This window comes from Diaphorina citri, unplaced genomic scaffold (assembly GCF_000475195.1).
Source record: "Diaphorina citri unplaced genomic scaffold, Diaci psyllid genome assembly version 1.1 scaffold881, whole genome shotgun sequence".
NCBI classification, from domain to species: domain Eukaryota; kingdom Metazoa; phylum Arthropoda; class Insecta; order Hemiptera; family Psyllidae; genus Diaphorina; species Diaphorina citri.
This window is the reverse complement of record NW_007378313.1, coordinates 61,717-89,359: the sequence shown is the minus strand read 5'-3', so window position 1 is coordinate 89,359 and position 27,643 is coordinate 61,717. Positions and strand designations below refer to the sequence as shown.

General features: G+C 42.3%; 1 protein-coding gene across 1 annotated transcript; it reads left to right on the top strand.

The window, feature by feature from the left end:
• The first annotated feature begins 2,157 nt into the window (after positions 1-2,157).
• LOC103512763 (putative uncharacterized protein DDB_G0282133) lies at positions 2,158-27,643 on the top strand. The gene is made up of 11 exons (XM_026826151.1): positions 2,158-2,423; positions 2,849-3,170; positions 3,693-3,919; positions 4,210-5,480; positions 6,382-6,559; positions 7,794-7,796; positions 21,942-22,147; positions 22,658-22,874; positions 23,430-23,493; positions 24,392-24,576; positions 27,525-27,643. Exons 1-11 carry the CDS (start codon positions 2,354-2,356, stop codon positions 27,641-27,643), a joined length of 2,862 nt encoding a protein of 953 aa, XP_026681952.1. The 5' UTR covers positions 2,158-2,353.

Genomic DNA, 27,643 nt, shown 5'->3' with positions numbered 1-27,643 from the left:
TGATTTCAGATATTTCTCTTCCATTTCATCTTGAGTTCAATTTTTCCATCTTCTCAAAGTTGTCAATGAAATCAACATATTCCATTTCATGTTTCCCATCTTCGGAAAGTTGTAAATGAAATGAATGTATCCCATTTCACCGAAATGATTTCAGATATTTCTCTTCCATTTCATCTTGAGTTCAATGTATTTTCTCCTGTTTACTAAAATAAAACCTGATTTTGTTTACATTTTCGATACCTACGTCTTGCCTTTTTATTTTCATTATTTCTAGGTGTTTCATTTAGACCAAGGGTGAAGGGTTCTCAACTAAGAGAACTAATATTTTATCTCACGTCCTGCGTGCTGGTTCATGACCACTTCGTTGTCTTAAAAGGGTTGATAGAGGAAACTGTAATCACTGATGTTTGGAAATGAATGTATCCCATTTCACCGAAATGATTTCAGATATTTCTCTTCCATTTCATCTTGAGTTCAATGTATTTTCTCCTGTTTACTGAAATAAAACCTGATTTTGTTTACATTTTCGTTACGTCTTGCCTTTTTATTTTCATTATTTCTAGGTGTTTCATTTTTTAGACCAAGGGTTCTCAACTAAGAGAACTAATATTTTATCTCACGTCCTGCGTGCTGGTTCATGACCACTACGTTGTCTTAAAAGGTTTGATAGAGGAAACTGTAATCACTGATGTTTGATCGTTTCAAAAGCGAAGGAGGACAGGTTAGAAGAAACCCAGCCGTTCCAATAACGAACCTCACTGTTTAGGACACAGTCCCCCCCCCGGGCGGACATCGAATCGCCTAGCTCTTTCAAGGCAAACGCTTCGCCTTCCAAGCTAACTACTTATAGGCTGGATTTGCCTAGTTTAATTACTACCTAGGCTCGAGCGTTTACACGGCAGATATGCTACCTTCCAAGCTAACTTATCATAATTATTCTTCATCATCCCTGTAAGTACTTCTGTACTTTTAGGGACCATAACTTCTTCTTATTAGCCACCTTCCAAGCTAACTTATCATAATTATTCTTCATCATCCCTGTAAGTACTTCTGTACTTTTAGGGACCATAACTTCTTCTTATTCTGTAAGGTATTCTTGATTAGGCTGGCTTTGGCTAGTTTCATGAATACTACGTAGGCTTTTGAGTTTTCAGCTGTTTACACAATACATACCACGTGTTCAATTAGAAAATTATCAGTTTGATTAGGCTGGCTTTGGCTAGTTTCATGAATACTACGTAGGCTTTTGAGTTTTCAGCTGTTTACACAATACATACCACGTGTTCAATTATCAGTTTAGCTTTTGTTTATAAATAGTCCTTGTAGTTTTATTACTTTGTCATACCCTTTTCTTTATGGCCTTTTTCTAATTCAGCTGACAGTTTTGTCATCAGTACGTCACACGTCACGGACTGAAGAACATTATTCGTTCTAAATTTGTTTCAATAGCTATTTTCCTTTTCTTTTGAAGTTGTGTCGCTGTCAACAATTGTTTTATTTTTAAAACCATTTTTAAATAGAAAGTGAAAATATTTGTTTTGTTTTTCGTTCTAAAGTTGTTTCGCTTTCAAAAAATATTTACTTTTTCTTTTTGAAGTTTTTCGCTTTCAATAGGCAATTGCTTCTTTTTTCGTTCTAAAGTTCTTCCAATTTCAACCAATATTATTTCAAAAATCTTTTATTTTTCGTTCTAAGATTTTTCTCAGACCATGCACAAAAGATGGGTCAGCTTGAACACGAAGATCTTCATCACAATTACGTTCTACATTTGCTTGTACATCTTCGTCAACTTTCTAATATACTATTTGGTGTTCTACTGAGTGAGTTTGCCCTGTGGAATTTCAATTGGATCTTCCCCTATTGAGTGTACGCTGACTAGGTGAGGAACCAAGGTAAGGTAAGATTTACTTGAGATGGGAAAAAAGTTTTTCACAGCCTCCGTTTTTATTGCAGGGCAATGAAACAACTGCTGAATTAGATAGGTAATTGAGCTAAAAACGCACTACCATCACGTGACGTAATGCGATAGTGGTGTGGCTGTCCTGAACAAAATTACACATATTTGGAAAATCCTACAATGCTGCAGTGAGCACCAAAGTTGTGACATAATAACACAAAGAAACTGCATTTACATTTACATTTATTTATTTTTTCATTCCAAGGTAAACCGAGTAAATCGGACAGCGAGCCCGAAGATCCATCCATCTACGATTTTGAGCAGCCAACTGAGGACCCAATCGAAAAGTACGGTCGTGTCAATTTGGATCTGGTCAAACTTTTCTCCCTAGAGAAGAACGATACCGCAAGGGAAATCTTTCTGAACAACTCGGCTAAAATCAAACAACAAAAGCGGATGTATCTGCGAGCCAGTGTTAACACGACACTGGTCGACTTGGACCGATTCAAACTGCCCAGAAGTGACGGTACGTAATGAGAGGCCTGTTATGCCCGATCTAACTACAGATAAATACACTAACTACTGTATGATTTTAAGAGGTTTGACAGAGGGAACTGTAACTGTAACTGCCCAAGGTCTTATCGTCCCGAAAGTGAAGAGAGAAGGAAGACAGGACAGGAGAAAGCCAGCCATTCCGAGGACGAACATTAGGTATCCGTTCAGGATAAAATCCACCCGGGGTGGGAATCGAACCCGTGGTCTAGCGCTTACAAGGCAGACCCATATAAAAATAGGTTGTGATACCAAAATAAAATAATATATATAAAAATGCAAGACGCTCTAAAAACCAAGGTAACTAGGCTGTCTGTACCCAGTTTTTCAAAGAAATATTTCAAGCAAGGGATGTCTTCTGAAGAGGCTCATTATGTTTTTTTCCCCTCTTCCTCACAGAAAGCATGATGGATAACATGGTCACATACAACGACCCCATGCCGGAACCCGACAACAAAGACAAACGAGAGAAAATCCTGGCCGATTATTTCTCCGGTGATTCGTCCTCCCGGGGCGACTCGCACATGAACACGTTCGAGTTTTACGACGAATTGCGACGAGTCGACTTTGACTTCACGAAGAACAAGAAGCTTCTGGCCATCTTTGAGCGGAGGACGATTCGCAATGAGACGATTAGTCGAATCATTGATGAGAAGATGAACGCCAAGCTTGAGGAGAAGGCTGAGGTGGAGGAGAAAGAGGAAGAGAAAGAAAAACGACGGTGAGTGTGTTTTAATATTCTGTGCCAAAGACCTAGGACCTTGTATAGACTTCGGACCTAAAGGGACTTTCCAGTCTCATTCTGGCAGTATAACCAGGGTATATGCTAATTCTAATATTCAACCATGCAATTGATACACAATTGGTGTTGTTTTGGTTATCGGGTTAGACTTGGATTTGTAGATTGGAGTACCCCATGAAGCAATAACCTTGGTCACTACGCGAAATTCTACAGATTAGTATTTATTAAGTGGGCTTTTACATCGGAGGTTGCAGGTTCAATTTCTAGTGAGATGAAAGCCTTTTCATCACCATTCTTGGAATTCAGGGTGTTATCTTAACCTCGTGAGGACAACTGAGTTGAATCTGGCTTCTTTGGCCACCAGAAGATCGTCTATTGGACTTTCCATACTTGGAAGTATTAATTTAAAATTCCTAGCCGTCCAAAAGCCACGAGACGTATGAGAGCTGGGGAGGGAATAACTAAAAACATAAGATAAATAAAGAATCTCGCTCTATTCAGGTTGAAAAAGAAAACAACCAAGTCACGCCTGGACGCGCTCATAGAAGACATTGAACGCATGTCAACCCGCAGTAGAAAGCTAGACCTACCAGTCACCAAGATACCATGGCGTAGTGGCAAGAAAACGGCGAGTGATGAATTGAGACAAGAGTTGGAACAAATCAACGAGGCAAAGAACAAAGTAGTTGGAAGGAAGAGGAAAGCTAAAGGCAAAACAAATAAAACTGGTAAGATATTAGGAATAGAATTTAGGTATAGTAATACCAAATGACTTTATAAAAGCAGTAAGAATATCACAAACATCGAGAGAGAGAAGGAAAAATTTCCTTTTTCCAGTATGCAAAGAATAAGATCACCTAATTGGTTCGATATTATTTTCTTTTCCTTGATAGGTAAGGAATCAAAGAAGAAGAAGGAGAGAAGGAAGGAAAAAAACAAACAAACAAAATTCTAAAATAAATGTATTATTTAAACTTGTAAACGTAGTGAATAATACGAGTATTCATTGTTCTTCCAGGTTCAGTCAAAAAGAAAACCGCCAAGTCCAAATTCAAACTAGTCAAAGTCAACACAAATGTAGACGACGCCCACGAGCATTTCCAAAAAATTCTCAACAAATACACCCTACCAGAAGTAACACGAGCTGATCATATACCAGGTTCTGATGAGATTCCAATAACCGGAGAACTCTTCACTCTGAAAGACTATGATTTGAAAGATTTCGGATTCAACATGGATGGCGAAACAAACCAAACACAAGTGCAAAGTAAAATAATCTACAAAAGCGAGATGGCGGGTGAACTAGAGGAAAAGGAACTGCGAGCCGAAAATGTCGAAGGAAAACGACAGAAAAGACACGTTGAAAACATTAGTAAAAACAATGAAAATATCAACAAACACAAAATTGACGACAAATACAATAGTAAACATCACAAAAACAATATGACGACACTGGAGACGAAATCAGGTTTCCATGGAAATAAATCATCCGTTCATCATGGATTAAAAGATTTTGGATTTGCAAACAATGAGACGGAGAAAAATGGAGAGAAAGAACATGATCAAAACAACGGTGAAGATAAAAATAAAAGCAAGATGGTTATTAACTTTTTACAAAATATCATTCAAAACAGTAAGAAAATCAAGAAAAACAGTGAAAATCAAACCAATACAGACGATAAATCAATATCTTTTGAAAATGACCCGAATATTAAACACTACGAAATTGATGATGCCGATTTGAAAAAATTCGGCATGGAATTTGATGAAAACGACCCGAACAAGGTGATGGTGAGTAGAATCTTATATGAAAGTGAACTCTCTGAGGAAACTAAAAAAGAAATGAAAGCTGACAACGAGAAAATGGAACGTGAGTACAATACTGGAAGGAGCAACACTACTGACAGAAGAAGACGGAAAAGACAAGCTCAAAATTGTAACAACAACAACAACACTAGCAATAACAGCCAAAACAAGAACACTAGCAACAACAGCAGCAACAAGAACAAAAACAACAACAACTTTAAAAGAAACAAACGTCACGTTCTAACCGACGAAGAGATTCTCCAGAAGTATACGAAAAAGATCAACAATATAGCAGTCCGAAAGCGATTCAAATACACGAGAAAAAACGCTGCAGGAAATCTTGGATTACTTGATGAGAAACAGTTGAGAGCCCAATATAATGAAAGTGATGATGATATACCAGGATCCGTATCGGTCATATCAGTGGAATATGATGCCAATGTGCTCAATAGAATCATGGAACACAACAGAGATATTGCAAAGGTAAGTGAGAAGTTTCATCAAGTAAAGGTGCGTCCAAACATAGTCGAGTCACAAAAGATCTCACCAGGTAGCATTGACAGGGCATTTATTATAGCCGATAGCCATACTTATACCAATACCAAACATAGTCGACCGGTCATCGATCAATCCACACAGTTGACAGCCGTCGACTATGTGTGGATGGACACACCTTTAGAAGATTCTGAACAGAAATAGTACCATACATATTAAAGACAATAACCCAGAAAGAGTCAAACTACTGGTTAAAATTCATAAAACATGCAATAATGTTTGCTGAACTTTTAAAGAAACAGTTAGGTTAGTTAAGGGAGAGTATTAAAACAAAGCAATTTGGTGCATGTGTGTAGACAATGGAAAGCAATGCCAACTTGCCTACAAAGTAGTGCTCCTAAAAATTAAACCCATCGTAAGAAAAGGCAATTTAATATAAAAGAATTATTTTAAACCTTGCAGATTGTAAGACCATGGTGACTACACAAAAGCTATAACTTTGGCGGCAATTTAATATAAAAGAATTATTTTAAACCTTGCAGATTGTAAGACTATGGTGACTACACAAAAGCTATAACTTTGGCAATGATTACAAGGGCAATCTTTCTGAACAACTCGGCTAAAATCAAACAACAGAAACGGATGTATCTGCGAGCCAGTGTTAACACGACACTGGTCGATTTGGACCGATTCAAACTGCCCAGAAGTGACGGTACGTAATGAGAGGCCTGTTATGCCCGATCTAACTACAGATAAATACACTAACTAGTGTATAATTTTAAGAGGTTTGACAGAGGGAACTGTAACTGCCCGAAAGTGAAGAGAGAAGGAAGACAGGACAGGAGAAAGCCAGCCATTCCGAGGACGTCGAGGTATCGATTTCTTTCAGAATTTCAGACAGAATAACAGAGACCTAGGTAACATTATTGATACTCATCAGTGTCAAAAGACTGGGCATTGTCGGTGTATTGGCACTAATGGGAACATAACCGAAGGTTTTGAGCTTGAGGTAGAAAATGTCCATTTTACGACCACAAAGAAACAAATGAGTAATAATCTTCAGAAAGGTAAGTAAGTTTTTGTCACAGGGAACTGCAACTACTGAGGTCTAAAGTTGTGTCCACGCATATAGTCAATCTCGTCGATCAATGATGGTTGATCGGACGACGAGGTCGACTATGTATTTACACAGCTTTATCGTCCCGAAATCGAAGAGGGAAGTAGGACAGGATAGGAGAAAGCCAGCCGTTCTGAGAGCAAGCATTTCTGTACCATAAAGTTCGCCCCGGACGGAAATCAAACCGTTGATGTTGTGCTAACAAACAAGGCGTGCTAACCTAACTAGGCTGGCCCTTTAAACACTTCGTCCGCGTCCGCCCAATCTCAAAGTGTGCGTAGGGTCATTGACCCCATTGAAATCTGACGTTTGGGTCGAGTGGATTAAAACACATCACATGCCTTCAGGCACACTCCATTTGTCAAGGGTTTAGGTTTACCTTGGCCTTGGGAGGGATTTAATTTGAAGAAACCATTTACACAAACATCTTTCTAGAAGTTTTCATAAATTTTCAGGCAGAATTTCCAATATTTCTTTCAGAATTTCAGACAGAATAACAGAGACCTAGGTAACATTATTGATACTCATCAGTGTCAAAAGACTGGGCCTTGTCGGTGTATTGGCACTAATGAGAACATAACCGAAGGTTTTGAGCTTGAGGTGGAAAATGTCCATTTTACGACCAGAAAGAAACAAATGAGTAATAATCTTCAGAAAGGTAAGTAAGTTTTTGTCACAGGGAACAGCAACTACTGAGGTCTAAAGTTGTGTCAACCTCGTCGATCGATGATGGTTGATCGAACGTTGATCGGACGACGAGGTCGACTATGTTTTTACACAACTTTATCGTCCCGAAATCGAAGAGGGAAGTAGGACAGGATAGGAGAAAGCCAGCCGTTCTGAGAGCAAACATTTCTGTAGCATAAAGTTCGCCCCGGACGGAAATCGAACCGTTGACGTTGCGCTAACAAACAAGGCGTGCTAACCTAACTAGGCTGGCCCTTTAAACACTTTGTCCGCGTCCGCCCAATCTCAAAGTGTGCGTAGACCCCATTGAGGTCATTGACCCCATTGAAATCTGACGTTTGGGTCGAGTGGATTGGAACACGTCACATGCCTTCAGGCACACTCCATTTGTCAAGGGTTTGGGTTTACGTTGCCCTTGGGAGGGATTTAATTTGAAGAAACCATTTACACAAACATCTTTCTTCTTTTCATAAAACTTCTATTTTCATGTAGGACAGGCAGTACTGAAGCCAGCCGTTCTGAGAGCAAACATTTCTGTAGCACAAAGTTCGCCTCGGACGGAAATCAAACCGTTGACGTTGTGCTAGCAAACAAGGCGTGCTAACCTAACCAGGCTCGCCCTTTAAACACTTCGTCCGCGTCCGCCCAATCCCAATGTGCGTAGGGTCATTGACCCCATTGAAATCTGACGTTAATCCTTATCTTTACCAAATAGGGCAATCTTACCAACTTGACTTATTTTCCACTAAACTGTCACCTATTTGACTTTTTCCCTCAGGTAAGGAACGTTCCGACGCGCAAGAATCTGGACAAGGAGAAGGAGAAGCAGCAGCGTCTCTACGACAGATACTACGGATTGACTACGTTCACTCCTTTGCCTTGGGTGGAGGATAACATTCGCCGCATAAGAGCCAAGGCCCAACAGCGTGCGCAAGAAGACATTGACTACATGTAAGTGTACGATTACCACGTAAACAAAGTGGGTGTACACGAAGAAAAAAACTAGGGTTCCGGCAGCCTAATCGGGTGACAGGGTTCCGGCACTCTAATATTGAACTCTATATCGGGAAGCTCGACACTATAATATAGCATTCCAACAGCCTAAATCAGGGGAAGTAACCCAATAATAGAGTTCTTCCACCCTAAACGTGTGGCACCCTGTCACAATTTCTTTCCTCAGTGTATCTGAGACACCTATACCTGCCGTGCAAAGAGGCACTGAAAATGGTAAGAACAATAAGACCTCCGTTGTCACAGTTCCCACTATCAAACCTCTCTCGGTGCTAACGGAACAACATAGGTACATAACACATTATAAAACATAGTTAGTTAGACCTAACAGACGAACCTTTTCAGCCGTAACTGATAGTGTGTGTGCTCATCAGGTATACCTGACAGGCGGACCTTATTACGTGTACCTGACAGGCGGACCTGATAGTGAGTGGTTGGCCTAATAGAAAAAAGTATCAGGATTTTCCCACAGGAGTTTTTCCACCCAACCATTTTCAACCTCTATTTTAGGGGTGAGTACAACGTGCAAGACTACGCTGAATATTTGGGTCTGGATCCGAAGGACTTTTTCAACGGTGAGACTCCGCCATTCAAAGTGGAACCTATGCCAGTGTTTGAGCACGGGAAAGGACATGACATGTTCGATAATCAGACGGACTTCACGTATCTGGAGTACGAGATGACCACGGATCCATGTAAGTTCAAATCGTATGGCCCATGTATTTGGACCAAAAATTTGCCTTCTTTTAATTGTTTCTCTCTTTTTCCCCTTTATTGTACAATGGCAGTTCGATTCTCAGAGTCCGCAAACAAATTTCACTCGAATTTCAATTACAAATATTTTGACAGGTTCCTTTCTGTTGTTCTCGTATATTGATCCAGCACCTAAAACGGAAGTCTTTTGTCTCCTATCGCTTAACACCTGTTTGACGAGGAACATAGGTTCTACAAAATGGACAAGCTACGACACATATCACAAGAGTCTAAAGCTGTGTCCATATCCACACATGGTCGACGTCGTCAATCGACAAGACTGTTGTTCTCGTATTGATCCAGCACCTAAAACGGAAGTCTTTTGTCTCCTATCGCTTAACACCTGTTTGACGAGGAACATAGGGACTACAAAATGGACAAGCTACGACACATATCACAAGAGTCTAAAGCTGTGTCCATATCCACACATGGTCGACGTCGTCCATCGACAAGATGAAGAAGTGGATCTATGTATGCTGTCGAGGCAGTGTATGGTTTCAGTCTACGTCCATCGACGTTGATAGAAGATAGATCGACGGCCGGTAGATTATGTTTGGACACACCTCAACGTAGCAGTTGTTACATCATGAATTCTTGTGTTCCCGTTCCCAGACAGAGTCTACGTCACCCAATACCCCCGCTACAATCTCTACTGGTATTATTCGATGTGGCCGAACTACGCCAAACTACTTGACCAGCACACCAAACGGATCCGAAACAGCACCGGAAGTACCAAGTATCCACGAACTATGAAGACCATCTATTTTACCAAGGTAGGAACTACTTGACCAGCACACCAAACGGATCCGAAACAGCACCGGAAGTACCAAGTATCCACGAACTATGAAGACCATCTATTTTACCAAGGTAGGTCATCATCATCATCATCATCAAGGTAGGTACCTACAGCCTAAATCAGGGGAAGTAACCCAATAATAGAGTTCTTCCACCCTAAACGTGTGGCACCCTGTCACAATTTCTTTCCTCAGTGTATCTGAGACACCTATACCTGCCGTGCAAAGAGGCACTGAAAATGGTAAGAACAATAAGACCTCCGTTGTCACAGTTCCCACTATCAAACCTCTCTCGTGTGACGTCAGACTTAACGCAGTTGCTATTTTCGTCCGCTAGGTAGCGCCAGTGTGCAAGCGCGCTAGCGGAGGAGCAGAAAGAACTAGACGTCGTCCATCGACAAGATGAAGAAGTGGATCTATGTATGCTGTCGAGGCAGTGTATGGTTTCAGTCGATCGACGGCCGGTAGATTATGTTTGGACACACCTCAACGTGGCAGTTGTTATTCGAACCGTTCGAAAGTTATTGAATCAAAGCGAAATCGTCGATCAATCAAGCGTGCCGGGCCGGGAGGCAAGAGTTCGAAGCGTCTTCCAGCCTATATAAACACGAAATGGAGTTTCATGGTATAAATAACGTAAAATTCTATATATCTTCTCCTCCGTTTTCAAGAAAAGCACCACTCTCCTGATCGATCGCATCCTGAACAACCTCTACAACAGCACTAAGTACGCCAAAACCAAATACGCCAAACCGTCCTTCAATTCTGACATCGTGTTTGAAGACGATGACATCGACAATGGAAAGGAAGGTCGTCAAAATGAGACCACTGTGGAAACTACTATTGACAGGACGATTTGGACGGGAAAGAAGAGGAAGTCCAAGGTAAGTAGGAGCCAGCCCTAGTGTTAACCTGTAGTGTTAGCCTGTAGTGTCAACCTGTAGTGTTAGCCTGTAGTGTTAACCTGTAGTGTTAGCCTGTAGTGTTAACCTGTAGTGTTAGCCTGTAGTGTTAACCTGTAGTGTTAAACTGTAGTGTTAACCTGTAGTGTTAGCCTGTAGTGTTAACCTGTAGTGTTAGCCTGTAGGTTAGCGTGTCTGCCTTCAGTGCTGGGACTACTAGGTCGCGGGTTCGGCTTGCTCTTGTCTCTACAAGGACTTGTCTCTTTCTCTCTTCCTTTTCAAGACGATGGATAATAAGACTTATTAAGACCTCTAGAGTCCCTCCATCAAAGAACTTTTTTTTTTTTTAAAGTTGGTTGAAATTTTAACACTGGACAATGATTCTCAATATGTTTAAACTTTAAAACCAATAGAAGCATGAGGAGCAAACGATTTCAAGTAGAAATACCCATTCTACTATACCCATTGCAGAATATACCCATTCTACTATACCCATTGCAGAATATACCCATTCTACTATACCCATTGCAGAATATACCCATTGCATTGTATGAATAGTCTTTTCTCGGTTTTACTCAGGCGGGGTGATGGTAATATGAGGACTGAGGTGACACATGAGAGATGAAATGAGAAATGACCATTTCTCGCCTAGTCTCATAAATTTCGAGACGTGTTGAGAAAAGACGAAAAATTTCTCATCTCGTCTTGCTTTACTACATAACTGTTTCTTTTTTTTTCCTATCCTGTCTTCCTTCTCTCTTCGATTTCGGGACGATAAGACCATAGCAGTTACAGTTCCCTCTATCAAACCTCTTAAAAAAAAAACTCATCATTATTATCATCCAAATTGGACGAACCGTTCGAAAGTTATTGAATCAAAGCGAAATCGTCGATCAATCAAGCGTGCCGGGCCGGGAGGCAAGAGTTCGAAGCGTCTTCCGGCCTATATAAACACGAAATTGAGTTTCATGGCTTGAATAACATAAAATTCTATATATCTTCTCCTCCGTTTTCAAGAAAAGCACCACTCTCCTGATCGATCGCATCCTGAACAACCTCTACAACAGCACCAAGTACGCCAAAACCAAATACGCCAAACCGTCCTTCAATTCCGACATCGTGTTTGAAGACGATGACATCGACAATGGAAAGGAAGGTCGTCGAAATGAGACCACTGTGGAAACTACTGTTGACAGTACGACTTGGACGGGAAAGAAGAGGAAGTCCAAGGTAAGTAGGAGCCAGCCAACCTAGTGTTAACCTGTAGTGTTAGCCTGTAGTGTTAACCTGTAGTGTTAACCTGTAGTGTTAGCCTGTAGTGTTAGCCTGTAGTGTTAACCTGTAGTGTTAGCCTGTAGTGTTAGCCTGTAGTGTTAACCTGTAGTGTTAGCCTGTAGTGTTAACCTGTAGTGTTAACCTGTAGTGTTAGCCTGTAGTGTTAGCCTGTAGTGTTAACCTGTAGTGTTAACCTGTACTGTTAGCCTGTAGTGTTAGCCTGTAGTGTTAACCTGTACTGTTAGCCTGTAGTGTTAACCTGTAGTGTTAGCCTGTAGTGTTAACCTGTACTGTTAGCCTGTAGTGTTAACCTGTAGTGTTAACCTGTATTGTTAACCTGTAGTGTTAACCTGTAGTGTTAACCTGTAGTGTTAACCTGTAGTGTTAGCCTGTAGTGTTAACCTGTAGTGTTAACCTGTAGTGTTAGCCTGTAGTGTTAGCCTGTAGTGTTAACCTGTAGTGTTAACCTGTAGTGTTAGCCTGTAGTGTTAACCTGTAGTGTTAACCTGTAGTGTTAGCCTGTAGTGTTAACCTGTAGTGTTAGCGTGTAGTGTTAACCTGTAGTGTTAGCCTGTAGTGTTAGCCTGTAGTGTTAGCCTGTAGTGTTAACCTGTAGTGTTAGCCTGTAGTGTTAGCCTGTAGTGTTAACCTGTAGTGTTAGCCTGTAGTGTTAGCCTGTAGTGTTAACCTGTAGTGTTAACCTGTAGTGTTAGCGTGTAGTGTTAACCTGTAGTGTTAGCCTGTAGTGTTAGCCTGTAGTGTTAACTTGTAGTGTTAGCCTGTAGTGTTAACCTGTAGTGTTAGCCTGTAGTGTTAGCCTGTAGTGTTAACCTGTAGTGTTAACCTGTAGTGTTAACCTGTAGTGTTAGCCTGTAGTGTTAACCTGTAGTGTTAACCTGTAGGTTAGCGTGTCTGCCTTCAGTGCTGGGACTACTAGGTCGCGGATTCGGCTTGCTCTTGTCTCTACAAGGACTTGTCTCTTTCTCTCTTCGTTTTCGGGACGATGGATAATAAGACCTCTAGAGTCCCTCCATCAAAGATTTTTTTTTAAAGTTGGTCGAAATTTTAACACTGGACAATGATTCTCAATATGTTTAAACTTTAAAACCTGCCAGCCTAGTTAGCTTAGTTGGTAGTGCGTCTGCCTTGTAAGCGCTAGGCCGCGGGTTCGATTCCCGCCCGAGGCGGATTTTATCCTGATGGGACAATGTTCGTTCTCGGAACGGCTGGCTCTCTCCTATCCTGTCTTCCTTCTCTCTTCGATTTCGGGACGATAAGACCATAGCAGTACAGTTCCCTCTGTCAAACCTCTTAAAAAAAACCTATTTCTCTCCGTTTTTCAGAAAATCGCCGGGTCAAAGAAGAGGTCGCGTCTGCATTACGTGAAAACCAAGCTGGAGATTCTGGAGAACAACGATCTCATTGACAACAGAAACTGGGGTATGGTGGTCTATGCCAGTAACTTCACCAGGTCGATTGTACTGAGGAAACTGCTGCGGACCACTCCTACTACGGAATTTCACGTGAGTACTTCGCCTGGCTAGGGGACAGAAAGTAGACTAATGTCTAGCTGTGGGGCTATAAAGAGGGCTCTTCCCTAACAGCTAACCCTAGGTAGCTTTCAGTTCTTCAAAGGGTTTTCTCTGCTTTTAAAGAATAAGTACTAGTCCTCATGATGGTAGGACGAGGCAATCAAACATGACTAATCCAGCCTAGTTAGTTTTTTTGATAGGCCATGGAATCGATTCCCGCCCGGGGCGAACTTTATCCTGTCCCGTCTTCCTGTTTGCATCACTTTCAGGACGAAAAGACCTCACCAGTCAAAGTTCAATCCTCTTAAAAAAAAACCTTATCTTTACCAAATAGGGCAATCTTAAGAAACTGGGGTATGGTGGTCTATGCCAGTAACTTCACCAGGTCGATTGTACTGAGGAAACTGCTGCGGACCACTCCTACCACGGAATTTCATGTGAGTACTTCGCCTGGCTAGGGGACAGAAAGTAGACTAGTGTCTAGCTGTGGGGCTATAAAGAGGGAAGAGAACAGCTAACCCTAGGTAGCTTTCAGTTCTTCAAAGGGTTTTCTCTGCTTTTAAAGAATAAGCACTAGTCCTCATGGTGGTAGGACGAGTCAATCAAACATGACTAATCCAGCCTAGTTTTTGATAGGCCATGGAATCGATTCCCGCCCGGGGCGAACTTTATCCTGTACGGACAAATCATTCTCGGAACGGCTGGCTTTCTTATATCCCGTCTTCCTGTTTTCATCACTTTCAGGGCCAAAGGGTTTTCTCTGCTTTTAAAGAATAAGCACTAGTCCTCATGATGGTAGGACGAGTCAATCAAACATGACTAATCCAGCCTAGTTTTTGATAGGCCATAGAATCGATTCCCGCCCGGGCCGAACTTTATCCTGAACGGACAAATCATTCTCGGAACGGCTGGCTTTCTCCTGTCCCGTCTTCCTGCTCTCTTCACTTTCAGGCTGAAAAGACCTCACCAGTCAAAGTTCAACCCTCTTCAAAAAAATCCTTATCTTTACCAAATAGGGCAATCTTACCAACTTGACTTATTTTCCACTAAACTGTCACCTATTTGACTTTTTCCCTCAGGTAAGGAACGTTCCGACGCGCAAGAATCTGGACAAGGAGAAGGAGAAGCAGCAGCGTCTCTACGACAGATACTACGGATTGACTACGTTCACTCCTTTGCCTTGGGTGGAGGATAACATTCGCCGCATAAGAGCCAAGGCCCAACAGCGTGCGCAAGAAGACATTGACTACATGTAAGTGTACGATTACCACGTAAACAAAGTGGGTGTACACGAAGAAAAAAACTAGGGTTCCGGCAGCCTAATCGGGTGACAGGGTTCCGGCACTCTAATATTGGACTCTATTTCGGGAAGCTCAACACTATAATATAGCATTCCAACAGCGTAAATCAGGGGAAGTAACGCAATAATAGAGTTCTTCCACCCTAAACGTGTGGCACCCTGTCACAATTTCTGTCCTCAGTGTAGCTTAGACACCTATACCTACCGTTTCCATCAGTTTATCGACTATTTTTTCCGCCATTTTGACATGTTCTCTTCTAAATTAGCTAATTTCTTGTCTAATTTCCTTCCAGGCTACAAGATGAGGGCTAGCGCATAAACCTGATCCCGACCCCTGACAATTAGATAAAACCATCCCGACCCATTCGACCCACAATGAAATAAAACCATCCCGACCCATCTGACCCACAATGAAATAAAACCATCCCGACCCATCTGACCCACAATGAAATAAAACCATCCGGACCTATCCTACCCACAATGAGATAAAACCATCCGGACCTATCCTACCCACAATGAGATAAAACCATCCGGACCTATCCTACCCAGAATGAGATGACCCTCTGGTTCCTACGACTCATGGTCGTGGCCGTCTGTTTAGATCACGTTGCCATAGTAACCACCTTCGAAGGCCATCTCGTGATTGGTCGAGACGATGACTATTTCGACGAGAAGGTAATCTCCGTAGACATTTCATGAAATGACTCGGTATTATTGTATAGATTGCCGGTAACATATACGTATGTATCTAGCTACGCAATCGTCTCATCTTGTAGCTATGTAAATATAACTTGGAACAGCAACCTCCTTGACCGAGTGGGTATCACACTAGGCTTGCACGCAGGAGACCCGGGTTCGATTCCCGGCAGGGCCGAGGTTTTTTCGGCTTGGAGTTCGTGGTGCACTCAGCCTCGTGAGGACAATCGAGTAGCTACTTTGATCGAGTAACGGCCAGTGGCGGCATTACCAGTGTAAGATTATTGAAATATGGAAACTGTGATTGCAAAGGAGGCACTTCGTAATGCTGTGATATCCACAAAAGTTGTGAAAAAGCTCTCAGCTTTACCACAAAGAATTTGAGATGAGAATCTTTGAGCGGAGGACGATTCGCAATGAGACGATTAGTCGAATCATTGATGAGAAGATGAACGCCAAGCTTGAGGAGAAGGCTGAGGTGGAGGAGAAAGAGGAAGAGAAAGAAAAACGACGGTGAGTGTGTTTTAATATTCTGTGCCAAAGACCTAGGACCTTGTATAGACTTCGGACCTAAAGGGACTTTCCAGTCTCATTCTGGCAGTATAACCAGGGTATATGCTAATTCTAATATTCAACCATGCAATTGATACACAATTGGTGTTGTTTTGGTTATCGGGTTAGACTTGGATTTGTAGATTGGAGTACCCCATGAAGCAATAACCTTGGTCACTACGCGAAATTCTACAGATTAGTATTTATTAAGTGGGCTTTTACATCGGAGGTTGCAGGTTCAATTTCTAGTGAGATGAAAGCCTTTTCATCACCATTCATCTTTGAGCGGAGGACGATTCGCAATGAGACGATTAGTCGAATCATTGATGAGAAGATGAACGCCAAGCTTGAGGAGAAGGCTGAGGCGGAGGAGAAAGAGGAAGAGAAAGAAAAGCGACGGTGAGTGTGTTGTAATATTCTGTGCCAAAGACCTAGGACCTTGTATGGACTTCGGACCTAAAGGGACTTTCCAGTCTCATTCTGGCAATATAAGCCAAGCTTGAGGAGAAGGCTGAGGCGGAGGAGAAAGAGGAAGAGAAAGAAAAACGACGGTGAGTGTGTTGTAATATTCTGTGCCAAACCTAGGACCTTGTATAGACTTCGGACCTAAAGGGACTTTCCAGTCTCATTCTGGCAGTATAACCAGGGTATATGCTAATTCTAATATTCAACTATGCAATTGATACACAATTGGTGTTGTAGTGGTTATCGGGTTAGACTTCGGATTTGTAGATTGGAGCACCCCATGAAGCAATAACCTTGGTCACTACGCGAAATTCTACAGATTAGTGTTTATTAAGTAGTGAATGCTAATTCTAATATTCAACCATGCAATTGATACACAATTGGTGTTGTAGTGGTTATTGGGTTAGACTTCGGATTTGTAGATTGGAGTACCCATGAAGCAATAACCTTGGTCACTACGCGAAATTCTACAGATTAGTATTTATTAAGTGGGCTTTTACATCGGAGGTTGCAGGTTCAATTCCTAGTGAGATGAAAGCCTTTTCATCATCATTCTTGGAACTCAGGGTGTTATCTTAACCTCGTGAGGACAACTGAGTTGAACCTGGCTTCTTTGGCCACCAGAAGATCGTCCATTGGACTTTCCTCTTAGGTAGGTACATGCTTGGAAGTATTAATTTAAAATTCCTAGCCGCTCAAAAGCCACGAGACGTATGAGAGCTGGAGAGGGAATAACTAAAAACATAAGATAAATAAATAAAGAATCTCGCTCTATTCAGGTTGAAAAAGAAAACAACCAAGTCACGCCTGGATATCGTCCATTGGACTTTCCTCTTAGGTAGGTACATACTTAGAAGTATTAATTTAAAATTCCTAGCCGTCCAAAAGCCACGAGACGTATGAGAGCTGGGGAGGGAATAACTAAAAACATAAGATAAATAAAGAATCTCGCTCTATTCAGGTTGAAAAAGAAAACAACCAAGTCACGCCTGGACGCGCTCATAGAAGACATTGAACGCATGTCAACCCGCAGTAGAAAGCTAGACCTACCAGTCACCAAGATACCATGGCGTAGTGGCAAGAAAACGGCGAGTGATGAATTGAGACAAGAGTTGGAACAAATCAACGAGGCAAAGAACAAAGTAGTTGGAAGGAAGAGGAAAGCTAAAGGCAAAACAAATAAAACTGGTAAGATATTAGGAATAGAATTTAGGTATAGTAATAACAAACGACTTTATAAAAGCAGTAAGAATATCACAAACATCGAGAGAGAGAGAGAGAAGTCTGTCTAGATCACGTTGCCATAGTAACCACCTTCGAAGGCCATCTCGTGATTGGTCGAGACGATGACTATTTCGACGAGAAGGTAACCTCCGTAGACATTTCATGAAATGACTAGGTTCACTAGGTATTATATAGATTGCCGGTAACATATACGTATGTATCTGGCTACGTAATCGTCTCATCTTGTAGCTATGTAAATATAACTTGGAACAGCAACCTCGTTGACCGAGTGGGTATCACACTAGGCTTGCACGCAGGAGACCCGCGTTCGATTCCCGGCGGGGCCGAGGTTTTTTCGGCTTGGAGTTCGGGGTGCTCTCAGCCTCGTGAGGACAATCGAGTAGCTACTTTGATCGAGTAACGACCAGTAGCGTCATTACCAGTGTAAGACTATTGAAATATGGAAATTGTGATTGCAAAGGAGGCACTTTGTAATGCTGTGATATCCACAAAAGTTGTGAAAAAGCTCTCTGCTTTACCACAAAGAATTTGAGATGAGTGGATTGGAACACATCACATGCCTTCACAGGTACTCTACATTTGTCAAGGGTCTAGGCATTGCCTTGCCCTTGGGATCAATTTAATTTGAAGATTTGATGTTTTTTTTTACGACAAGGTGGCGGAGGTGCAGACCAAACTACAGAAGGAGAGGATTCTGATGGTGAGGGAGAAGAGGAGGCGACTGCTGGAGGAGTTAAAGCGGGATAATATCAGTGTCGAACTGGACTCGGAAGATACGCGGAAGGAAATGGAAACGGATCCGCCACCCAAGGTGAGTAATACAGGGTGTCCTAATTTTTAGAAATGCGGTTTCTAATTCTAATATTCAACCATGCAATTGATACACAATTGGTGTTGTTTTGGTTATCGGGTTAGACTTGGATTTGTAGATTGGAGTACCCCATGAAGCAATAACCTTGGTCACTACGCGAAATTCTACAGATTAGTATTTATTAAGTGGGCTTTTACATCGGAGGTTGCAGGTTCAATTTCTAGTGAGATGAAAGCCTTTTCATCACCATTCTTGGAATTCAGGGTGTTATCTTAACCTCGTGAGGACAACTGAGTTGAATCTGGCTTCTTTGGCCACCAGAAGATCGTCTATTGGACTTTCCATACTTGGAAGTATTAATTTAAAATTCCTAGCCGTCCAAAAGCCACGAGACGTATGAGAGCTGGGGAGGGAATAACTAAAAACATAAGATAAATAAAGAATCTCGCTCTATTCAGGTTGAAAAAGAAAACAACCAAGTCACGCCTGGACGCGCTCATAGAAGACATTGAACGCATGTCAACCCGCAGTAGAAAGCTAGACCTACCAGTCACCAAGATACCATGGCGTAGTGGCAAGAAAACGGCGAGTGATGAATTGAGACAAGAGTTGGTTTGATGGTCGAAGTAGGGTCCAAATATTGTACATAGAGTTCTTTGGAGGCAAGCAGTCTGGTCGGCACGGAATTCACATATCCCTACGCCATCGGAGTGAGTGAGTGGTTTTAAACTGCGGGCACTGCGGCAATATGAAGACAAGTATGCTTCAAGCCAACTCCAAGAGTCCAAGATCATATCAATCCAATGCAAACCCTTTGAAGTATGCTGCAAGTTGCCCCATGTTGACCTTGAGATGGCGTTATAGCATGCTACATGTAGCCTCCGTGGAATTGCGCCATTAAATATTATAAGACTAATCTTGAAAACGTCGTTTATTGGCTGAAAATGATTTTTTTCCGTTTATCTATGAACAGGAAGCAAAATAACGATTTGTTTTTCCTCTTTGAACCAACCTCAGTTGATATTAATCGACCATAGTGTGTTGCCACATCATTTCTATGATACATTATTTAGGGGGCACGGTTGGTCCAGTGGTAACGCGCTTGCTTGCCATGCAGAAGGTCCCGGGTTCGAATCCCACATCGTCCCGAAATCGAAGAGAGAAGGAAGACAGGATAGGAGAAAGCCAGCCGTTCCGAGAACGAACATTATCCCATCAGGATAAATGCCGCCCCGGGCGGGAATCGCACCCGCGGCCTAGCGCTCAGACAACCACTCATGCCGGAAAAAAGCTCCATAAACTTCGCCATATTTATATTTTTCCATCAGTTTATCGACTATTTTTTCCGCCATTTTGACATGTTCTCTTCTAAATTAGCTAATTTCTTGTCTAATTTCCTTCCAGGCAACAAGATGAGGGCTAGCGCATAAACCGAATCCCGACCCCTGACAATTAGATAAAACCATCCTGACCCATCTGACCCACAATGAAATAAAACCATCCGGACCCATCCCGACCCACAATGAGATAAAACCATCCTGACCCATCTGACCCACAATGAAATAAAACCATCCCGACCCATCCCGACCCACAATGAGATAAAACCATCCTGACCCATCCGACCCACAATGAGATAAAACCATCCTGACCCATCTGACCCACAATGAAATAAAACCATCCGGACCCATCCCGACCCACAATGAGATAAAACCATCCGGACCTATCCTACCCACAATGAGATGACCCTCTGGTTCCTACGACTCATGGTCGTGGCCGTCTGTCTAGATCACGTTGCCATAGTAACCACCTTCGAGGGCCATCTCGTGATTGGTCGAGACGATGACTATTTCGACGAGAAGGTAATCTCTGTAGACATTTCATGAAATGACTAGGTATTATATAGATTGCCGGTAACATATACGTATGTATCTGGCTACGTAATCGTCTCATCTTGTAGCTACATATGTAAATATAACTTGGAACAGCAACCTCCTTGACCGAGTGGGTATCACACTAGGCTTGCACGCAGGAGATCCGGGTTCGATTCCCGGCGGGGCCGAGGTTTTTGTGACGGTACGTAATGAGAGGCCTGTTATGCCCGATCTAACTACAGATAAATACACTAACTAGTGTATAATTTTAAGAGGTTTGACAGGGGGAACTGTAACTGTACAAAAGGGAACTGTAACTGCCCGAAAGTGAAGAGAGAAGGAAGACAGGACAGGTGAAAGCCAGCCATTCCGAGGACGAACATTAGGTTTCCGTACAGGGTAAATCCACCCCGGGTGGGAATTGAACGCTCAAAAAACCAAGGTAACTAGGCTGTCTGTACCCAGTTTTTCAAAGAAATATTTCAAGCAAGGCATGTCTTCTGAAGAGGCTCATTATGTTTTTTCCCCCCACATTAGGTATCCGTTCAGGATAAAATCCACCCGGGGTGGGAATCGAACCCGTGGTCTAGCGCTTACAAGGCAGACCCATATAAAAATGCAAGACGCTCTAAAAACCAAGGTAACTAGGCTGTCTGTTCAAATAAATATTTCAAGCAAGGGATGTCTTCTGAAGAGGGTCATTGTTTTTTTTCCCCCTTCCCCACAGAAAGCATGATGGATAACATGATCACATACAACGACCCCATGCCGGAACCCGACAACAAAGACAAACGAGAGAAAATCCTGGCCGATTATTTCTCCGGTGATTCGTCCTCCCGGGGCGACTCGCACATGAACACGTTCGAGTTTTACGACGAATTGCGACGAGTCGACTTTGACTTCACGAAGAACAAGAAGCTTCTGGCCATCTTTGAGCGGAGGACGATTCGCAATGAGACGATTAGTCGAATCATTGATGAGAAGATGAGCGCCAAGCTTGAGGAGAAGGCTGAGGCGGAGGAGAAAGAGGAAGAGAAAGAAAAACGACGGTGAGTGTGTTGTAATATTCTGTGCCAAAGACCTAGGACCTTGTATAGACTTCGGACCTAAAGGGACTTTCCAGTCTCATTCTGGCAGTATAGCCAGGGTATATGCTAATTCTAATATTCAACTATGCAATTGATACACAATTGGTGTTGTAGTGGTTATCGGGTTAGACTTCGGATTTGTAGATTGGAGCACCCCATGAAGCAATAACCTTGGTCACTACGCGAAATTCTACAGATTAGTGTTTATTAAGTAGTGAGCTTTTACATCGGAGGTTGCAGGTTCAATTCCTAGTGAGATGAAAGCCTTTTCATCATCTTTCTTGGAATTCAGGGTGTTATCTTAACCTCGTGAGGACAACTGAGTTGAATCTGGCTTCTTTGGCCACCAGAAAACCGGGAATCTAAAGCGGACAGTGAAGAATCGGATTCCGCGTTCAAGGCCATGAACAAAATGGCGGACCATAATCTAAACCCAGCAGCCATGTTTCAATCATTCGATAGTGATCAGAGAGATGAGAGTTTCTACAAGGATGATGATGAGAAGACAAACACCACAGGGGGAGTGCCATCCCATGAAATGCTCGATCTAAGCAAGGTATACCTCACTTTCCAATTTTATAGAAATTTATTTTTAAGAGATTCCGCTAGTCTGCGCTGATGTGCAAACTCACTATCTTATTTCGAATAGACCAGTTCCACTTACTTGGGTGAAGTTTCATAGTCAAAGAGCAGTCAAAAATGAGGAACAACGGAATTCTTCTTTTTCTTCTACGACTTCTAGATCCCGAGATAAATCGTTTTAAAAGAAAATACCGGTAAATCTTGAGCTCTGACGTCTTTGACGACGAATGTTGTGTTTGTGCGCATACGTTTCTGCGCATTTCCTGAAGTCTGACGTCACACATCTCTGAACTCTTTTATTAGAACGAAAAATGAAAATTGAATTTTCGAACTTTTACTTTTATTTTTTCGAAGTTTTGACCTCAGATTTGGATTTTCACAACTTTTTACATAGGAATCGACCATTTATTAATAAATTTTACCCAAATGCAACTGCTCGGTTGGGGGAATAATAGGTATTGGTACTCATGGATATTTTTCACAGATGAATGATTCAGAAATCGAGTCATTCATTCTTCGCAAAGAAGCAGCGACGCGACAAGCCAACCTGCTGCGCGACCTGATCGTAACAACGGCGTCGACGGGTCGCGTGTACAAGACGCGTCGCACGTATAATCGACGCATTCTGGTCAACTGTACGGGATATGTGGGCGACCTGCGGTTCAAACTGCTGATACCGAAGAAGTTGAAACGGACGCAAGGTGAGGATTAAAACTTAAGGGGCTTATCACGCGACGTGAGCTCATGTGACATCCTAGTAGTGTATTCTACCTCTTGTGGTAACGCGCTTGCTTATCATGCAAAAGTTCCGCAGTTCGATTCTCAGAGTCCGCAAACAAATTTCACTCGAATTTCAATTACAAATATTTTGACAGGTTCCTTTGCAAGGTGAGGATTAAAACTTAAGGGGCTTATCACGCCACGTGAGCTCACGTGACATCATAGTAGTGTGTTCTACCTCTGGTGGTAACGCGCTTGCTTGTCATGCAAAAGTTCCTCAGTTCGATTCTCAGAGTCCGCAAACAAATTTCACTCGAATTTCAATTACAAATATTTTGACAGGTTCCTTCCTGTTGTTCTTCATGATCCGGGAAGGTATTTTTTTTTTTTTTTTTTTGAGAGGTTTGACAGAGGGAACTGTAACTGCTAAGGTTACGTCTCGAAATCGAAGAGAAAAGGAAGACAGGATCGGAGAAAATCGGGAAGGTATGCCATGGATGCCCTAGGTATTTGCCTCATTTCCACTATCTCTTCAGGTCACACTCCAATCACAGTCAAAATATTACTGGTGATTGAATCAGATGAACTCAGATTTAAAAGGTTAAAAGTAGTCATGAGCGAGATTGTCTAAGTCTATTTTCACATATTCTTTGGCATTGTCATTTATTATGGAATTTCATTAGGTATTAGTCATTCCATTTTTCTCCCTGTCTGTTTTGGAAATTCTATATTGTATACGAATTGGTCAAGTTTGTCTAATCTAAGGGCAGATCCTATCCTGTCTTTCTTCTCTCTTCGATTTCGGGACGATAAGACCATAGCAGTTACAGTTCCCTCTGTCAAACCTCTTAAAAAAAACCCTCTCTCGGTGCTAACGGAACAACATAGGTACATAAAACATTATAAAACATAGTTAGTTAAAGCGCCTAAGGCAAGTCACTTACTGTCAGGTAGACCTAACAGGCGAACCTTTTCAGCCGTAACTGTCAAGTCTGTCTGATAGTGTGTGTGTGCTCATCAGGTATACCTGACAGGCGGACCTGATTACGTGTACCTGACAGGCGTACCTGATAGTGAGTGGTTGGCCTAATAGAAAAAAGTATCAGGGTTTTCCCACAGGAGTTTTTCCACCCACCCATTGTTAACCTCTATTTTGTGTCCACAGGGGTGAGTACCGCTGCCGTGCAAAGAGGCACTGAAAATGGTAAGAACAATAAGACCTCCGTTGTCACAGTTCCCACTATCAAACCTCTCTCGGTGCTAACGGAACAACATAGGTACATAACACATTATAAAACATAGTTAGTTAGACCTAACAGACGAACCTTTTCAGCCGTAACTGATAGTGTGTGTGCTCATCAGGTATACCTGACAGGCGGACCTTATTACGTGTACCTGACAGGCGGACCTGATAGTGAGTGGTTGGCCTAATAGAAAAAAGTATCAGGATTTTCCCACAGGAGTTTTTCCACCCAACCATTTTCAACCTCTATTTTAGGGGTGAGTACAACGTGCAAGACTACGCTGAATATTTGGGTCTGGATCCGAAGGACTTTTTCAACGGTGAGACTCCGCCATTCAAAGTGGAACCTATGCCAGTGTTTGAGCACGGGAAAGGACATGACATGTTCGATAATCAGACGGACTTCACGTATCTGGAGTACGAGATGACCACGGATCCATGTAAGTTCAAACCGTATGGCCCATGTATTTGGACCAAAAATTTACCTTCTTTTCATCGCCTACGGGAGCGTATGCCGTGACGTCAAAGTTCACGATTTACCGGTATTTTTTTAATCGATTTATCTCGGGATCTAAAAGTCGTAGAAGAAAAAGAAAAATTCCATTGGCCCTCATTTTTTCTGCTCTATGACTTTGAAACGTCACCCAAGTAAGCGCAACTGATCTATTGTTTCTCTCTTTTTCCCCTTTATTGTACAATGTATCGATAATCAGACGGACTTCACGTATCTGGAGTACGAGATGACCACGGATCCATGTAAGTTCAAACCGTATGGCCCATGTATTTGGACGAAAAATTTACCTTCTTTTAATTGTTTCTCTCTTTTTCCCCTTTATTGTACAATGTATAACAAGGAGAAAGCATAAACGCGATTATGTTGGGAGTGCCTAAGGAGAAATATATTAAGGTGAGTCCAAACATAGTCGACCGCCGTCGATATGTTGAGAAGGCAGTGTGAAAGATCAACGGTGGACTATGTGTGGACACACTATGTTGGGAGCGCCTAAGGAGAAATATATTAAGGTGAGTCCAAACATAGTCGACCGGCCGTCGATCGACGAGGTGAATCTATGTTGAAAAAGCAGTGTGAAAGATCAACGGTGGACTATGTGTGGACACATCGCCAGATTTAAGTTATATTTCTCCTACCATAATGGCGGAACCATGATTTCATGTGACACATGAATCTGTCCGCAAAAGGTTAAGGTGAGTCCAAACATAATCGACCGGCCGTCGATATGTTGAGAAGGCAGTGTGAAAGATCAACGGTGGACTATGTGTGGACACACCTTTAAGCCCTTCGGGTTTTTCTAAAGTCCCTAAAGAAGAAGTTTGCGTATTATAGCTAGGGGTGAAAATCGGACCCTTGGAATTCTTCTGTTTTTCTCTCATTGTAAGGATCAGCTGATATCTCACAACTATCAAGTGTTGTTCAGTTATACCACTGGATTTCCAGTATTTCTCTCCCCTAAAAGGGAAGTTTGCGTATTATAGCTAGGGGTGAAAATCGGACCCTTGGAATTCTTCTGTTTTTCTCTCATTGTAAGGATCAGCTGATATCTCACAACTATCAAGTGTTGTTCAGTTATACCACTGGATTTCCAGTATTTCTCTCTGTGGCAAATCTGAGGGAGAGACTCGAACAATTTGTTCTCCTGAGCATGCGCGAAAATGCGAAATTTTCTTTATTTAATAGGAAAAATTAGCTGTTATGAGATATAAGGGAATCTTGAACTTGAGGGTTGTTAAGATGGACCTAATGGCAAATCTGAGGGAGCGACTCGAACAATTTGTTCTCCTGAGCATGCGCGAAAATGCGAAATTTTCTTTATTTAATAGGAAAAATTAGATGTTATGAGATTATGTTGGGAGCGCCTAAGGAGAAATATATTAAGGTGAGTCCAAACATAGTCGACCGGCCGTCGATCGACGAGGTGAATCTATGTTGAGAAGGCAGTGTGGAAGATCAACGGTGGACTATGTGTGGAGTGTGGACACACCTTTAAACCCTTCGGGTTTTTCTTAAGTCCCTAAAAGGGAAGTTTGCGTATTATAGCTAGGGGTGAAAATCGGACCCTTGGAATTCTTCTGTTTTTCTTTCATTGTAAGGATCAGCTGATATCTCACAACTATCAAGTGTTGTTCAGTTATACCACTGGATTTCCAGTATTTCTCTGGTAGTGTTAGCCTGTAGTGTTAGCCTGTAGTGTTAACCTGTAGTGTTAGCCTGTAGTGTTAGCCTGTAGTGTTAACCTGTAGTGTTAGCCTGTAGTGTTAGCCTGTAGTGTTAACCTGTAGTGTTAACCTGTAGTGTTAGCCTGTAGTGTTAACCTGTAGTGTTAGCCTGTAGTGTTAACCTGTAGTGTTAACCTCTAGTGTTAACCTGTAGTGTTAGCCTGTAGTGTTAACCTGTAGTGTTAACCTGTAGTGTTAACCTGTAGTGTTAGCCTGTAGTGTTAGCCTGTAGTGTTAACCTGTAGTGTTAGCCTGTAGTGTAAACCTGTAGGTTAGCGTGTCTGCCTTCAGTGCTGGGACTACTAGGTCGCGGGTTTGGCTTGCTCTTGTCTCTACAAGGACTTGCCTCTTTCTCTCTTCGTTTTCAAGACGATGGATAGAGTCCCTCCGTCAAAGATTCAAAAAAAAAAGTTGGTTGAAATTTTAACACTGGACAATGATTCTCAATATATTTCCTGCGCCTACTAAGGGAGCAGGACCAGGGTCTGTCTGCCCAGGCCCACAGCTAGAACGTTGAACGTCGGACCCGGTATTCCCCACCAGGGTCTCTCTTTCCACAGTTAGGACGTTGAACCCGAGATTCTTCATAAGGACATATTTGGACTAGGGACCCAGTAGCTCAGAGGTAGAGTGTTGGACCCGAGAACCCCAGTAAAGACTTGAGCTCTGTTCCTACATAGTCAACCTAGTAGATCCACTGACCAGGGTCTCTCTTTCCACAGTTAGGACGTTGAACCCGAGATTCTTCATAAGGACATATTTGGACTGGGGACCCAGTAGCTCAGAGGTAGAGTGTTGGACCCGAGATCTCCAGTAAAGACTTGAGTTGTGTCTCTACATAGTCGACCTAGTAGATTGACGTCCACTGAAATCGTACACTGCCTCGACAACACAGATTCACCTCTTCACCTCGTCGATGAACGGTCGGTCTACGGTCGATCGACGAGTTCGACCTTTGTGTGGACACAGCTTGAGCCCCAGAAGTCCAGATTTAGAACGTTGGACGAATCCGGAAGGCGTGGGCTCGCGTCCCCGTGGTGGCAAATAATTATTTAGTTTATAATATCCAGGTGACTTTTTTTCTCTCTCTTTTCCATTGACTTCCCATATGTCTAGATATCCAATTGGAGCACCAGGGTCTCTCTTTCCACAGTTAGGACGTTGAACCCGAGATTCTTCATAAGGACATATTTGGACTGGGGACCCAGTAGCTCAGAGGAGAGTGTTGGGCCCGAGATCTCCAGTAAAGACTTGAGTTGTGTCCCTACATAG